The sequence below is a fragment of the Lasioglossum baleicum genome, chromosome 14 (genome assembly GCF_051020765.1).
Source record: "Lasioglossum baleicum chromosome 14, iyLasBale1, whole genome shotgun sequence".
In the NCBI taxonomy this organism is placed as follows: domain Eukaryota; kingdom Metazoa; phylum Arthropoda; class Insecta; order Hymenoptera; family Halictidae; genus Lasioglossum; species Lasioglossum baleicum.
In genome coordinates this window covers 5,716,711-5,731,850 of record NC_134942.1, presented here as the reverse complement: position 1 = coordinate 5,731,850, position 15,140 = coordinate 5,716,711, and the positions used below count along the sequence as shown (strand labels likewise).

The 15,140-nt window shown below is 40.7% G+C and overlaps 1 protein-coding gene across 1 annotated transcript in view; it reads right to left on the bottom strand.

Annotated features, from left to right (window-relative positions):
• Window positions 1–14,306, bottom strand: part of LOC143215697 (TWiK family of potassium channels protein 18) — a 35,369-nt gene extending 21,063 nt beyond the window's left edge. The window contains exons 1-3 of the mRNA XM_076438042.1: window positions 10,940–14,306; window positions 7,606–8,344; window positions 5,798–5,969 (exon numbers count right to left, since the gene is read on the bottom strand). Coding sequence (XP_076294157.1) covers window positions 5,798–5,969; window positions 7,606–7,914 — 481 coding nt within the window. The 5' untranslated portion in view covers window positions 7,915–8,344; window positions 10,940–14,306. The remainder of the gene's footprint in view (window positions 1–5,797; window positions 5,970–7,605; window positions 8,345–10,939) is intronic.
• Between the last annotated feature and the right edge of the window lie 834 nt (window positions 14,307–15,140).

The window sequence follows — 15,140 nt, the reverse complement described above, 5'->3', positions numbered from 1 at the left end:
CAAGTATTGAAACAAAATCGGCATCGGTTTGATTTCGACGTGCTTTGTCTATCCGCGATGTTCCCCTAAATGCGCGACCGGTAATGGATCGGTATTACGGAACAGCGGAACAATGTGGTCGTTTACTTCGCGTTTCCGATTCATTTTTCGAGTGCCGGCGGATAGAGATAATGCCATATACGGGATGTATCTCGGCGGCCAATCAAGCGTAATTCTGTTAGCAGACAACGCGTTAATTATTCGGGAAAGCCGTGTGGCGGAGGGTATGTCCGATTGTTGGTAGAATTCCCGAGACGAGATCGATAACGAGTTCGAGGAGGGTTTTGCGGGGACGAGGAGGGACGGTGCATGGGGATGGCAGCCGGTTTGCACGAGAGATTTTGCCGGAGTTTACTTACGAGTTTGTTGCTCGTTGCACAAATTGCATATCGGCCGATCATTTGGGTACACAGAGCCCCGTTAAACTCGGCGAAGTTACGTCGTCGGACCTATCATTCGAACTGAATTGCTGCCAACCCGGCCCTGTCGGCGGAAACGCTCCAAGATCACGACCGGTGATCGACGTCGTTTATTAACAAATTCAATTGTTACGATCGCCTCGCAATTCATGGCTACTTTTGTCAAAAATCGAAGGCTGTTCCGATCGCACGACTCGGACTTTGTCGGAATTTATTCTGAGCGGTGACCACGCGAGGCACGTGCTTTTATACTCAATTTGTTAATGTATTGTAAGGAAAAGCGGCTTTATTAACGTATGTGGGCACACGGATAAACAAATGTTAACACAGTAACGACCGGTGATTATTGCATAATTTTTAAAAATCTGTGTTTCATGGTTAAACACTTTTTAATGGAACCCTTTCAACAGTGACAGCAATTTTTATTGTGAACTAACAAGTCACCGTCAATAACGTCATCAAGTACTTTTATTTAAGATTATAATTGTAAAAGAAAATTTCTATGCGTTCTTTTGGTACAGCATAATTATTGAAAATCCTATTAATAGACTTCCGGTAGGTAAAGTGTTAACGGAAGCTCGTTTTGATCTGCCTTCTTTTTACAATTAGTTGGCGATTGTAATTCTACAATTCTTCTGTTATTTATGATTCTCTCTGTTTCTATGAATTTAGTTATATACAGGGTATATATATACTGGGTATTTTTGTTATTTATTAACACAATTTTTGTCCTGTATCAATTTCTGAATTTTTACACAGTAAAAGTAAATCTGCATCATTAAATAAAAGCATAAAATCTCGAGTCCAGTCTCTTCATGAAACGGTGATAGTTTTTTATTTATATTTGCGTGTCCTACATTTTCTGTTCACGTCGAAAGAAAGGTGTTTGCAGCTTTTGAAAATGGCGTCCAAATTAGCGACCGTTGCCGCGAGAACATTATATCATTTTTGAACAAAAGAGCCGTAAAATTACATATTTCCTCGTTTCCGCTATCTAATTGTGCAACGTGTTTAGTTTTCACCGCGTGGTTAAATAAATCCTCATTTTCGCAGATTATTTTCGAGAAATTAGAATATGTGAAACATTTCTTTCCGGTGCTAAAATATTTCCTGCTTCCTGCTAACTATTAAATTAAGATGGTCCGGTGAATGAAACGGTATAAATTAATTTCGGAGCAGCCTGTAACAAGTCGCGCTAGAAGAAAATCGATTCCTGCGATAGAGACCTTCGCTCGATGATCTTGCGAGGTCGCTGGGAATATGAGTCAATTAATTTCCGATTCAGCGTCGTTGACCGCCTTTCTCAAGGACGTTAAGCTTCCACCGATCACCGTTCTTTTCCTCGTGACAGGTGTTGCACGAATTTTCATTGATTCCCGAGTTATTCACGAAACCAACTGTTCATGATTTTATTATAAAAAAGTGAAAGATCTTCACTGTGAACCTCGTGCAAAAACTGGACAAACTTATTTTTAGAGAAATTTTACATATTTTAGGAAGTTACTGAAGTTATCAATTTATATTTTTAAAACGTTTAAAACGCTGCTGGGAATGGTAGGCCTTGCCATCAACGTTTCAACCAATTTAAACATTACCTTAGACCCCAGAATCATCCTTTGCCGAGCAAATTCCTCCAGAATCTGCAACGTCCGCTCTGCCGTGTGTGATTCCGCCCTGACGGGCAAAGCTGACCGTTTCGTTTCCAATGCTGACTTCAATCAGTCTACTTGTTCACAATGAACATCTGTACCGATTGTTCGATTGGTTTCTACTGGATCTACCTCGATCTTCCTGAATATTCGTATGTACTCGGTTCCATTGTTTCCCATGTTAATCTCACTCTGAGATTTATTGTTATTTCGCAGACTGTCAAACCAGCCACACAAAGTACTTTTAATTTTTCATCGAATCATATGTTAAATTTGAAAGATTCTTCTCCGTGTTTAATTACATTCCAACAAAAACATCCTGTAAACAGGAGCCAAGTTCCTATGGCCGTAAAAAGTTGCGAGATCAAACAAAATACGGCCAAGTTCGTTAGCTTAGAAATACCTCTTGCAATACTGAAAAAATCGTGTGTAAAAATTAGTTTAAAAGAACGCTACCAGGATCGATTATCGACCCCATCAAAAGGGGATTCCTATTGGCTGATCGCTTTATCGATCTGCCAATCACTAGTTCGACGGTGACGGTAAACTGCCAGCTGTTCGACACCGATCTCGAGCGTCAATCGTTCTCGCTCTCGCTAACGGGAAACGTCGCGCGTCCCTTGACCGGTTTTCGCGAGTAAGACAAAAAGATTCGATCTCTGGATTCACGGATTCTCTACACGTGAATATCGCTAGCTCATTAAAACTCATCTTGTTCTCATCTCACTCTCTTTATTCAACAAATCTCGCCAAAACAAGCTTGTGTTTTGGCTTGATACATCACTTGTGTTGTACAAAGTTCGTTGACAAATTTGAACGAACCCAAGTTGGGGAAATGAAGTTTATTTCTAAGGAAGTGACTAGTTCTACCCCTTCTAATTCGAAAGGTGAAAGGTCACATCCTTTAAGGTGTAAAATTTCAAACTTTAATAATTATTCCTTTGAGTGTTTGTTATGGTGGACCTATGTACCAAATTTCAAGCTTGTAGGTCAATGGGAAGTACCCAAAAGGTTTTGATGACCTGTCAGTCAGTCGGTCAGTGACTTTAACGATTTTTGTGGTCCTATATCTCGGAACCTACTAATGTTGGAAGATTAATGTTTTGTCAATACTGAGACATGATAGCATTTAACAAGTGTACGAAATTACATCTCTCCATTTGTCTCGAGTGCCGAGTTATAAGCCTCTAAAAAACGGCTAAGTTGTTTCGTGTAAAAGGAGGTAGATAGTGCGAGAACTTGGCTGGTGCACCTAGATAAATTACTTCGATTTCAGAAGATTTTAATGGACATCACTCCATCAGTCAACGTAGTAAATTAAAAAGGAACAAAATGGTCTCACCCCTCGAGTATATACGTTTTATTTTGACATAAATCATCGACAGGACAGGAAAGCGATTCATTTTCCGGCCGTATCCGATAAACGTGACCGATTTCTATTCCACGGGTCCTAACAACATTTCGATCTCTGACTGCGCCGAACGACGACGGCCAGGGGTAGTGGATTAATTAATCGGCGCCGATACAGCGTGTCAATCGGAAGATCGATTAAGATCAACGTACTTCGGAGTAGCTTCGTCAGTCTCAGGAGGTCGGGGGCCGATCGGCGGGCTCAGCTCGGCCGTTAATTAATTTCCGGCCTAACGAACTCCCCCGCGTATGATTCGCGCAGCTTGTCGGCCGTCGTCCCTGCGCGAAAGTAATTTCCCAGGCCTGATACAGATACGTTCTGGTCCCGATATCGAAAACATGCGCCCAGAAAATACGTAATTAAGCTTCCGGAATTATCCTGATCGCCAAATATTTTTTCGATACAGTATGAATATAGTTATGGTCCGGACCAATGGGTATAGAATATTTTGATTGTTCATAAAATAACAGAATTTTCCAGTCAATCACTGATTTTTTTTTTAACTTGAACGGCGCGATTAAACAATGAAAAACAAGTTAAAAGATAGTGTTCTAATGTCGCTTCGAGGATGCTGTCCTTGATCAATTTCGTCGGGATTCCATCGCATTTTAATTGCTACCATTTTGAAATGCGCGCGGCGTCATTAGCACTGTCCAGCGGATGATCCGACTAAAGATTTCACGGATTCATTATATTAACGAGGGACAATTATACGTACATCGTTATCATAAAACAGTTCGATCTTTAACTGCAATGCTCTCGACACGGAAATTAAAACGTTCAGACTCTCTTCGAGAAGTGCTTGACCGATTGTGTGTTATTTCTGACGATTTGATTGCATCGGAAGAGGATTTCAAAAAGTAATTGTAATTGCTAAGTAATTATTGAGAATATTTCTATTCCATCTTTTTTTACCACGCTTATATTAACTTCTGTGTTGTTGTTGTATGCGTCAGATCTTGTAAACGAATTTTAAACCTCTTCCCATAGTCCAATTCCGATGACAATAAAAATAGAAAGTAAAATATATAAAAAAAACTTTTTAAAAACCACGCTTATATTAAAATGCACTAAAAAAGAGAAAATAATATTTTGCCTCGTTCTCCATAAAATATCGAATTTAGTTAAACGATTAATAATATATTTCCCTAAAATTTTAAGCGATTAGTTCAACATTTCTTCCGTCATAAAATTAGAGTCGGAATAGATAGAAAAATTTAATATCAATTTAAATAAAATCACAATTGACGTAATCTTCGTGGGCGTTCCAAGCTTTTATTCATGGTCGCTAATGTCATGATTTTATTTAAATTGATATTAAATTTTTCTATCTATTCCGACACTAATTTTATGACAGAAGAAATTTTGAACAAATCCCTTAAAATTTTGGGGAAAAATATTATTAATCGTTTATCTGGATTCGGTATTTTATGGTGAACCAGGCAAAAAATTATTTTCTCCTTTTTAGTCCATTTTACTATAAGCGTGGTTTTCAAAAAGTATTTTTAAAATTCTCTTTGTCAATGTTCCCTTGATGACACATTGAACAATTTGCCAACGAGTGGAATATTAAAGTATCTGAAACATGACATAAAATGTCTTTCCCATCGAACCACTGTATATAAAACATACTGATACATGGATCATATAAACATATTAACAAGTTTAATCGCTTTTTCCCGGAAAATTTTCCGCGTCAAGCTCGCGCGAATTTTTAAACTCGAGCGAAGCTCGTAATGAGCTTAACACAGAATATGTTTTAGAATGCTTAAAATTAAAACCGTCATACATTCCGTATCCGCGATAACGGCGAAATATCCAATCACAAAACAGCATATTCGTGTCGTAACAATACATATTTTAAATTAAAAATAAAATATGTATTCACACAGTCAATATAGTTGCGATGGTGTTAATAAATCGGAAGCAGCGCGTATACGTTCGAATAAATAAATCTTTTGGGGAAATAATCGGGGGGGGGGGGGGCGAAATTATAATTCCTGTCAACTATTACCTTTTCGATAATTCTGCTGGAATATGGGCTGCAAGAGAAATGGCTGCCTCACCGACCCCATAAGTTCCCGAATGTCCCTAATTCTCTCGCTGGGACTTCGTAACGTTTGAAGCATTGATTCTAATTTTCTTCTCGGAGATGTTCGACGGTAAGGTAACGACGAGAGAGAGAAAGGGAGAATGTGAGAGGGAGAGGGGTGGGGGAAGAGAGAGATTCGTTGTGAATGATCCTCGGTTCAAAATGAACAGAGCGAAGGCAAACTCACCGATCGTAGTGATTACTGTGAGGGAATAGAGGAAGGCCCCGGCGAAGCTCCATCTCTTGTTCTCATCTGCTCCGTCGTAGCCGTTCTTTATGGCCGTGACCATTTTCCTCTGATAGTTCTCGAGGATTGCTCGGACTTTCGTCTTCCATATTCGCTCCGAGAACACGTTCTCCTGTGTAAAGATTCGAACGAACGTTAATGCCAGCCATCCTAGTCGCGATTAGACTTCGGCAACTTCAATTCCACCCCCTCCTCGTTTCATGATTTCGAGTCCGGACTCGTTGGGACTTCGGAGAAAACTCATTCAATCGAAATTTTGCTCGGTCCTCTTAATCGGAAATGGAAGAGCGTGTTTCTTTGTCTTCCGAATTTAATCTACGAAACAAAATTTATTTGATCCATCTAACTGTGATCTAACTGATCTATCTAACTAACTATCTAACTTTTTCAAAGTGGAAATGGTCCTTTTTCTAATATTTCCATAGAGAACAGTGAACTAGTTACATATCCGGAATTTTTCAAATGAAAAGTAACTGAAGATACACTGCGGAAGAAAAGGGGAAGAATTATTATCATTCTTTCCTTTCGGATTGGCGACACCCTTGCGGACATTTTTCTTTACATGCGTAATGCGACGCCATGTTTCTACCTGTCGCCGGAAGTCCTCGAAAGAAAATGTTGGGACACGTTACATCATTCTGCATTAATCGGTCGTTTGCATTTCTGTTTTTCTATTGAACATTGTCTCGCAAGTTTCGTTCCTATTTTCTGAGAAAACCGGGTGTATTTTATCTGTGGCCGAAGAATCTTTTTATTTGGGAAAAAGAAAATAACTTTCTTTTTTAACCGACTTCGAAAAAGAAGGAGGTTACTCAATTCGATCTGTATTATTCTGTTTGTGCCTTTTTTCGCTTCTTTTTCTATGTATGTTCACCGATTACGCAGAGATGGATGGACCAATCGGAACGAAACCTTTTGCATCTTGTAGAGTATGTTCACGGGATGGTCCGCCGTGCAAAAAAATTTTACATTTTTTAAATTAATTACGATTTTATTTGCGAAAATGTAGGGTGGTGATACCGTTGTGAACTCCGCTGAATGTTAGATATTAGGAACAGTAACAGCAATTACCGATTGCGGCTTTCAGATATTTATAAATTACGAGTTGGAATGTGACGGCTGACAGAGATAAAAAGTGTGAAATAAAAAAAATTTTAAAATAAAAAAAAGTAAACCGACTGCGAAAAAACGCACTAAAAAGTATAAAACAGTTTCCATTTAATTTATGTGAATACACACGAACTTAAATACAATACAATCTTATCGGAGGCGGCGCAAAAATTAAAAATTTTCCAAATGACAGATGTTGCTGATTTTGTAATTTCCAGTGTCGAAAATTTTCAATTTTGCGCCGCCTCCGAAAAGATTGTATTGTATTTAAGTTCGTGTGTATTCACATAAATTAAATGGAGATTATTTTATACTTTTTAGTGCGTTTGTTCGAAGTCGGTTTAATTTTTTTTTCACTCGAGTTTATTGCAATTCAAGGCAATCTTGATTTCGCAGGAAGACTCCGGTAGTCGCGTTCAGAATAGAAACCGTCGAATGAATCGAAACGAGATCCCCAGAAGTAAGAAACGTCGCGCAGAAGATTAGATAAAAATGTGAGAAAGTAGGTAAACATTAATCCAGATAAGAAAAGTGCCAGCTACTAATGAAACGGTTAGTATCGGATGTCCAGTGCGGCGAGGGAGATGGAGGGGAGAGCGTCGTAAAGAGCAAGCTACGTGAAAGAAGAAACTCGTCACCTTGGAGGTAAGCTCCCAGAGGTTCGCAGCTGTCATGTTTCTCAGCCTGATCACGTCGCCGGCGATGTCCAGGCTGTTCCTGCCCTCGATGTGGGTGAAGAGGAAAGCACCGGCTATAGTATATCCGACCACCAGACACACTATCCCAACGTTGCTGAAGAGAAAGGTTATCAGAGCCCTGGTCCAGTCCGCGATCCTCTCGCCCCACGGCTTCCGTCTTCGTTTTTTCCGTCTTCCGACACGGCCGCGATAACTTCCACGTTGCCAGCTTTTGCTCGACGACGAATACGTCGGTCGATCCCCTTCCATCTTTTATCCAGCATCCGAGGACTCCGAGATATACCGCGGTTTCACACGGACCCCTCAACTCGACGATGTTTCACACTCCAAAACCGAACTTGTCCCGACGCAACGAAAATCCATTTTCTCTATTCCGGGACGCTGTTCAGCGACATATATATCTGTTCACTGGTGTCGTTGTTGCTATTTTATCGACACGTCACGAACGTCGATAAATTGTTTCACAGTTTCTGGTTTGTTCCCACTTTGTCGAAATTATTCACTGACCTTTGCGAGTTAGAATGAAGCAATTAGGCACACGAAAGTTGTAACTTGCCGTAATATTTATTGGAGAATTTTTGTCTAGATGTCATAATTTTATTGAGACACACGTGGCTGGGCAATAGTGACAGGAAAGATGTACCTCGTTACGAGAACGTCGATGGGGGCGGACCTGTACCTGTAGAGAGGCAGGGACACGATTCAGTTTTGTTCTCACTTTCGCACAATTATTCAATTGGTCTTTATAACAGGGACGATAACTGTTATAAGCAAACAGAAAAAAGTAATCGACTAGAATCGCATTGGTTACAGATAAGGATTATAAGTAACCGAAAATTTGTTCTCTTGTTGGTAAATGTTATCGTTGAGAGAAATTCATTTCGATTACTTATAACTAGTCTGCGGATTTTATGCGTTTATGGCAAAAATAGGTACATACAATTTAAAGTTGTGGACATATTAAAAATATTTAAGGACATTAATGTATTAGTTTCAGCTGAATAGGATAATTAACAGAAGAATGCAATTTTTATTTGGCTCCTGTGTCCTGCAATCAATGCAAACATTTTTTATTTTGCATAAAGATCCGAGGTCTATTTATAACAGTTATTAATGAGAAAAATTTATTTCGATCGCTCATAACAGTTATCGATGGGAGAAGTTCATTTTGGTCTCTCATAACAGTTATTGATGAAGGAAATTTCTAATAGTTATTATTAAATAGTACAACTTTCAAATGGTAGACAACTAATTATTGCATAAATTTTTTATTCGTAAAATTAATTGCTACAATCAAGATTTAATGTAACAAACAAACAGATTTTGTGTTATTCTTATGGTCTGTTTATTCGTCTTGTAGTACGAAACCTTCTCAATGAATTTCACAGGTTTGCTCCATCCGAAAAAGAGTAACCCAATTATTCAATAATGTAATAGTAATAGTAGCTCCATAATTAAATAAATAACCAAAATGAATTTTCTCAATTCGATCACCGATAACTGTCATGAACAAGTGAAAAGAAATTCGACCATCGATAACTGTCATGAGCGATCGAAACAGTTTTTCTTCATCGATAACAGTTATCGAGAAGGAACCAATTTACACTAATAACTGTTATTTGTAACCAAAAAGTATAAAAATCGATATTTTTTAATCATTTTGTTCTTCGAATTTTTTCCTTCATCTTCTGTGTACATTATCTTAAATTTCAATAATAATCAACTTTCGATTAATGATTTTTATCGTAGAAAATCTTAGAATCACTGTTATTTTTGGTCCCTGCTTTATAATTTTATCTACGCGGTACCAGAGTTAGAATGAACCAATTAGGCACACGAAAATTGCTACTCTCCCGGAGATTTATTGTTCTTCTAGATGTTATAATTTTATTGGCACAAGCGGCTGGGCAACAGCGACAGAAAAGCTGTACCTCGTTACAAGAACGTCAATGGGGGCGGTGTACCAATAGAGAGGCAGGGACACGATTCCCTGGAGAATCTCAGTCCTGTCCTCACTTTTTGTGAAACAATTGTTCACCGTTTTTACAGTCCATTTTTAAAGTAAACGCTGAGTAGATAAAGAATTAATTATATTAGCAGAAACACGTCCCGACGGAACGAAGCTCGTGGGACAGCTGGTCCGTGAACAGGAATAAAAAAATCAGTTTACGAGACGGCCGGTCGGAGAACGCGAAGGGGTTAATTGCAAAACTACCGATTCCCGTTCCGGGTTTGCGAATCTCACCCGCGGGAGGTTGGCGTAAATTTTGCGAGACGCGTGACACGGCGGCGCCCACGGGAAGAAACGCAATTCGAAAGTTTCATGCGTAACAAACAGACCCCTGTCGGTCTAATGGCGACACGCGAGGGTTCTCCATGCAAAATTTAAGCCCCGTGAAATTTCCAGGCCGTGACCCTCGACGCACCCACGTAAATACACGTGTAGAACCCTCCCGATATACAGGGTGTCGCATAATTAGTAGTACGATCTACTTGCAGAAATACGTAAAAACATTTTCTCCGTTGATAATTCGGTGACCGTTTCCCAGGATTCGCCGAGAAGTAGAATGGACTGGTCATGATCAGACGCGTCGGACGATCGTGCCATGAAAGCAGCCGAACTGCTACGTTGTCATGGTTGTTCGAACATGAATAAAATCACCGAAAATACGATGGCTCTCGAAAACATGAAAGTTTTCGGAAGACGATCGGTTACAACGCTCCTGGCCGACGAAATTCGCGGTAACGTGGTTTCGCGTGTACAAATAAACGGAGAGTGTAACGCTTCTTCCTTGAAAAACCACGACGATGCGATTTCCGAGGAAAATGTACTTTGGACGACGCGGTTCCGAACACCCAAGTAGGGAAATCGAGTTTTCCTTGCGCGAGGAGGACGTTCGCTATTAAACGAGGAGAAAATAAGATTGGAACTAGTACAACAGTGTTTTTAAACATTCATCGTTAGCCAATCGTGTTACAGATTAATTCTGAAGTTATTCAATCCAATCCATTACGAACTCGGCTACAAGCGTCAAAAGCATTTCGCAACAGAAAAATCCCAAGCAAAGAAAATTCCGTCACGAAGGGTTGCGTTCACTCTAATCCACGGAAAGTACACGACGATCCCGGGGGTTAAAGCTGGCAGAAAGAATTTCAGTAGCGTCATGAGAAAAGAGAAACCCAACCTCCAAGCATACACGCACACACTCGCAAACAATGGCCAGCTTAAAGAATCAAGTGAATTCCAGAATTTCAGATTTGCCGAAAGCCTTACCTGACGTAACCCGAGCACCGATAACTTCATCCCGTCCAGCTACACAATTCAGACTAGTTTTCTCTTATCAACGAGATAAAGCCTCTCTTTCTCTCTTATCCTCTGGCTGTTCCTCTCTTTCCAGGAGGAACATCCTTGATCCTCCGAGGGGGGGGATAAATGAATGGGAAGAGAGGGTGGAATGCTAAAAAGGAGCAGGACGAAAGGCAAGAAGAGAGGATAGGGGTAACGGAGTCAGATTATAAGGTGACCGGTGACCCGTGACCCGTCCCCGATCGAAAATTACAGTGGCGCGTTTTAATGGGAAACGTCTCGGTATCGCGGTCCTTTCTGCCTTTCCTCGGATACTATCGCGGCCAGAGGTGCTCTGGTATCGACTCCGTCACGGGATCGGAAGTATAGCTTAACGAAATCTATTGTCGAACCGTTTACGACCGCTCGGCCCCGCGTCGAATCAAGAATTCCGACTGGAGAACCGCGGCCCGAAAACTTCTTATCCGCCATTCGTACGGCAGGCGACTCCGGGGAGGTCCGGGTTTTCTTCGCTAGTTCCTCAACCCTTCCTCTACTATATAGCCGGCAACAGCTTCCGGTACCGCCGTTCGAGATCGATTGTTCCGTGCCGGGCCGCGACATTTCCGAAACGAGATTTCCCCCGTGGCCCACAGACCGTCTCTAAACATAGACAAGGCGGGGGCGTCCCCGACCGATTCGACACCGGCCGACGAGACATGCCCCGAGCTACGGGCACGTGTTACCACGTGCTTCACACCTCGGCCCGGTTCGAACACGCCCACGCTCGACCCGGTAGATCAACATCTCGTGCCGGTCACTCGCACGTGTCCGAACTCGCGAGCAACTGTGTGCCAGTAGTGGATCTTCCTCCAAGAGTCGCACTTTGTTGCACTGTGTTAAATGATTGAGTATTTCTTTGGTTGACGCGAATGATAATACATGCAGAAGCTAGTTGGTCGCGTGGTTTTGCTCTGTGCTGCGAATTATCCACCTGGTCAGCTAAATTCGCACGGAAAGGTGTGCCAGTAGTAGATTCTTCTTCAAGCGATGTACTCTCATTGGGTATTTTCTTGAGCACCAAATGCAAAAGCTACTAATTGTTCATGTGCCTCAGCTCTGTGCTGCAAATTGTCTACCTGGTCAGCTGAATTCGCGAGCAACTGTGTGCCAGTAGTGGATCTTCTTCATAGAGTCGCACTTTCTTGCACTGTGCTAAATGATCGAATATTTTCTTGGTTGACGCGAATGATAATACATGCAGAAGCTAGTTGGCCACGTGGTTTTGCTCTGTGCTGCAAATTGTCTACCTGGTCAGCTAAATTTGCCAGGAAAGGTGTGCCAGTAGTAGATTCTCCTTCAAGCGACGCACTCTCATTGGGTATTTGACAATGATTGGGTATGTTCTCGAGTACCAAATGCAAAAGCTACTAATTGTTCATGTGCCTCAGCTCTGTGCTGCAAATTGTCTACCTGGTCAGCTGAATTCGCGAGCAACTGTGTGCCAGTAGTGGATCTTCCTCCAAGAGTCGCAATTTCTTGCACTATGCTAAAGGATTGAGTATTTTCTTGGCTGAGGCGAATGATAATACATGCAGAAGCTAGTTGTTCGCGTAGTTTTGCTCTGTGCTGCAAATTGTCCACCTGGTCAGCTGAATTCGCAAGAAACTCTGTGCCAGTAGTGGATTTTGTTCAGAAACTCGCGCTTTCTTTCACTGTGCTAAATGATTCAGTATTTTCTTGGTTGAGGCGAATGATAATAAATACAGAAGCTGCGTGTTCGAGCTCCACATAGTGAACTGTCCATCCAAGCCAGCTGAATTCGCAAAGATCCGTGTGCAAAAATCGTAGATCTTGCTTCCAGCGTCGCACTTTATTTCACTGTGTTCAATGATAGAATATTTTCTTGGTTTCGTACGTTGTATAGTGCCCGTAGAAGCTATTTGTCCGTTTGTTTCAGTTCTAGGTTGCAAATTGTCCACCCGGGCAGCTGAATTCGCAAGGAACCGCATACAAGTCGTAGATCTTACTTCGAGGTATGCACTTTCTTCCCGTGTGCTGAATGGTAGGGTTTTCTCCTGAATGCAAAAGTTATTGGTTGTTCGTGTGTTTCAGCTCAATTTCTTTTTAAAAATTCTTTATCGTCTGTGCTGGAGAATAGCAAGTTTATTAAATTTTGGATATTGCCATAAGACAAGCAAACACTTTTTTCTCATTTACATAAAATAGCCAACTTTGAGTTCGTTTTCCTTAGAATATTATCAAATTAAAAAATAATCAATTTTGCAACCCCACAAAAAATGTCCATTCCCTTGAAATGAATATCTAGCAGAATTTTCATTTCGCACTAAGATCCGATTAATAATTACTTCTGGCTGCGTACCACTGCTCGATTAGCTGTTTAAACACTGAATGAGATTCTTGAATGAGTTTCACCTCGCTCGTGAGTATTCTTCAAGTGGAGTTACAGCTGGTTCTATGAATGAAAGTATGTACACGTACATGCGTGTGTGCGCCTATAATCTCACTTCTCGTTCTTGAGATATTTAATTGACGCAAGAGTGTGAGAAAGTTCAAATTAAATGCTGAGCTTGCTCATTAAGCCGGCAAGATTGAAAATCTCGAGGCGTCATTAAATATAAAGACGCTCGAACAAGAAGAAGAAAAGTGAAAGAATCACCGGAAGATCGAAGTTCAAACAACAAGTTGACTTCACCACCGTTATTACCGATTTAAAAGCGGTCACGAAGTTTCAGCGATTATCATCCTCCTACTTTCCGTCTCTAAACATCGATAATCCCGGGAACACGTAGAAACACTTAGCTAAACGAACGAGATATTAAAGAACCGTCGAAAAATCCAATACTATAAGTAACAACTTTCTTCGAAGAGATTAACACTCTTACATTAACTCTCCCGGATTAACTTTCTTCTAGATTAACTCTTCTGGAATATGAAAGAAGTTCCGAGCTCGGAGAAACCGTCGTCCTCTTTCTTCATCTTTTCGCGCACTCGACAGGTTCAAACAAATACCTACGAAAACAATCGGAACGTTCTAAAACTGCTGAAAAATCAAACAAAAGTCAATCAAGCAGAAGCTAACTTGCTCTGTCCATTTATCGAGCTGGGTCTCTCCGAAAGTTTCCAGAAGTAATTAATTCTTTTTTTAGGTCTTCGCGGAGATGATCGCATGCTTCACAACGAAAATTGATGGATCAGGTGAAAATACTAGAATTTTTAATTGGTTTCAGCCACGTTCGAGCATGCTTCCGCGAAGAGCACGGTTTTCTCGCGGATAATTGCGCGAAAACGAGCCGCTTCCTCGAAGTTTGCTCGCGCACTGATTCCGTAGCGACTTCGTTCGACACAGTGACTGAAAATAGCGCGCGACTAAAAATAATTCGATCCAAGCTACACGTCCCTGACCGGATTCCGATTTCCTGGACACCCGGTAGACGCGGAAATCGCCGGGGATCCGGGACGTCGAATTTATGGCGGTAAGACAGGAAATACCTGCGGTTCAACGGCTGAGGCGACGAGATCCCGTAGATTTTTCTGTCTGGGTAATTGTGAGTAGTTGATCAGTTCGGTGAAACACATTGACAGCCTCGAATTTTTAATTTTCTCTGCTGAAAATGCCGTAGCTTGAACAGAGAATGTTTAAAGAGTGATACTTGTGTCGTCATTCGAGATTGAACTTTGGATTTTAACAGAAATGTGGAACGGTGAGAGAATACGATTTTTAGTTGAAATTTTGTTTATTTCTCTTACGTTTAATTTGATTATTTTACCACGCTTATAGCGACTCGACGTGTTGTTGCATGCGTCAAATCTTGTAATCGAATTTTAAACCACTTCCCATAGTCCAATCTTGACAATAAAAGTAGAAAATAAAATATATATAACAAAAACTGTTTAAGAACCACGCTTATGCTAAAATGCACTGAAAAGGAGAAAATAATTTTTTCCTGGTTCTCCATAAAATACCGAATCCAGTTAAATGATCAATAATATTCTCCTCCAAAATTTTAAGCAATTAGTTCAAAATTTCTTCCGTTATAAAATTAGTGTCGGAATAGATAGAAAAATTTCATATAAATTTAAGTAAACTAAATTGACGTAATCTTCGTGGGTGCTCCACGTTTTCACTTTCATAGTCACTAATGTCATGATTTTATTTAAATTGATA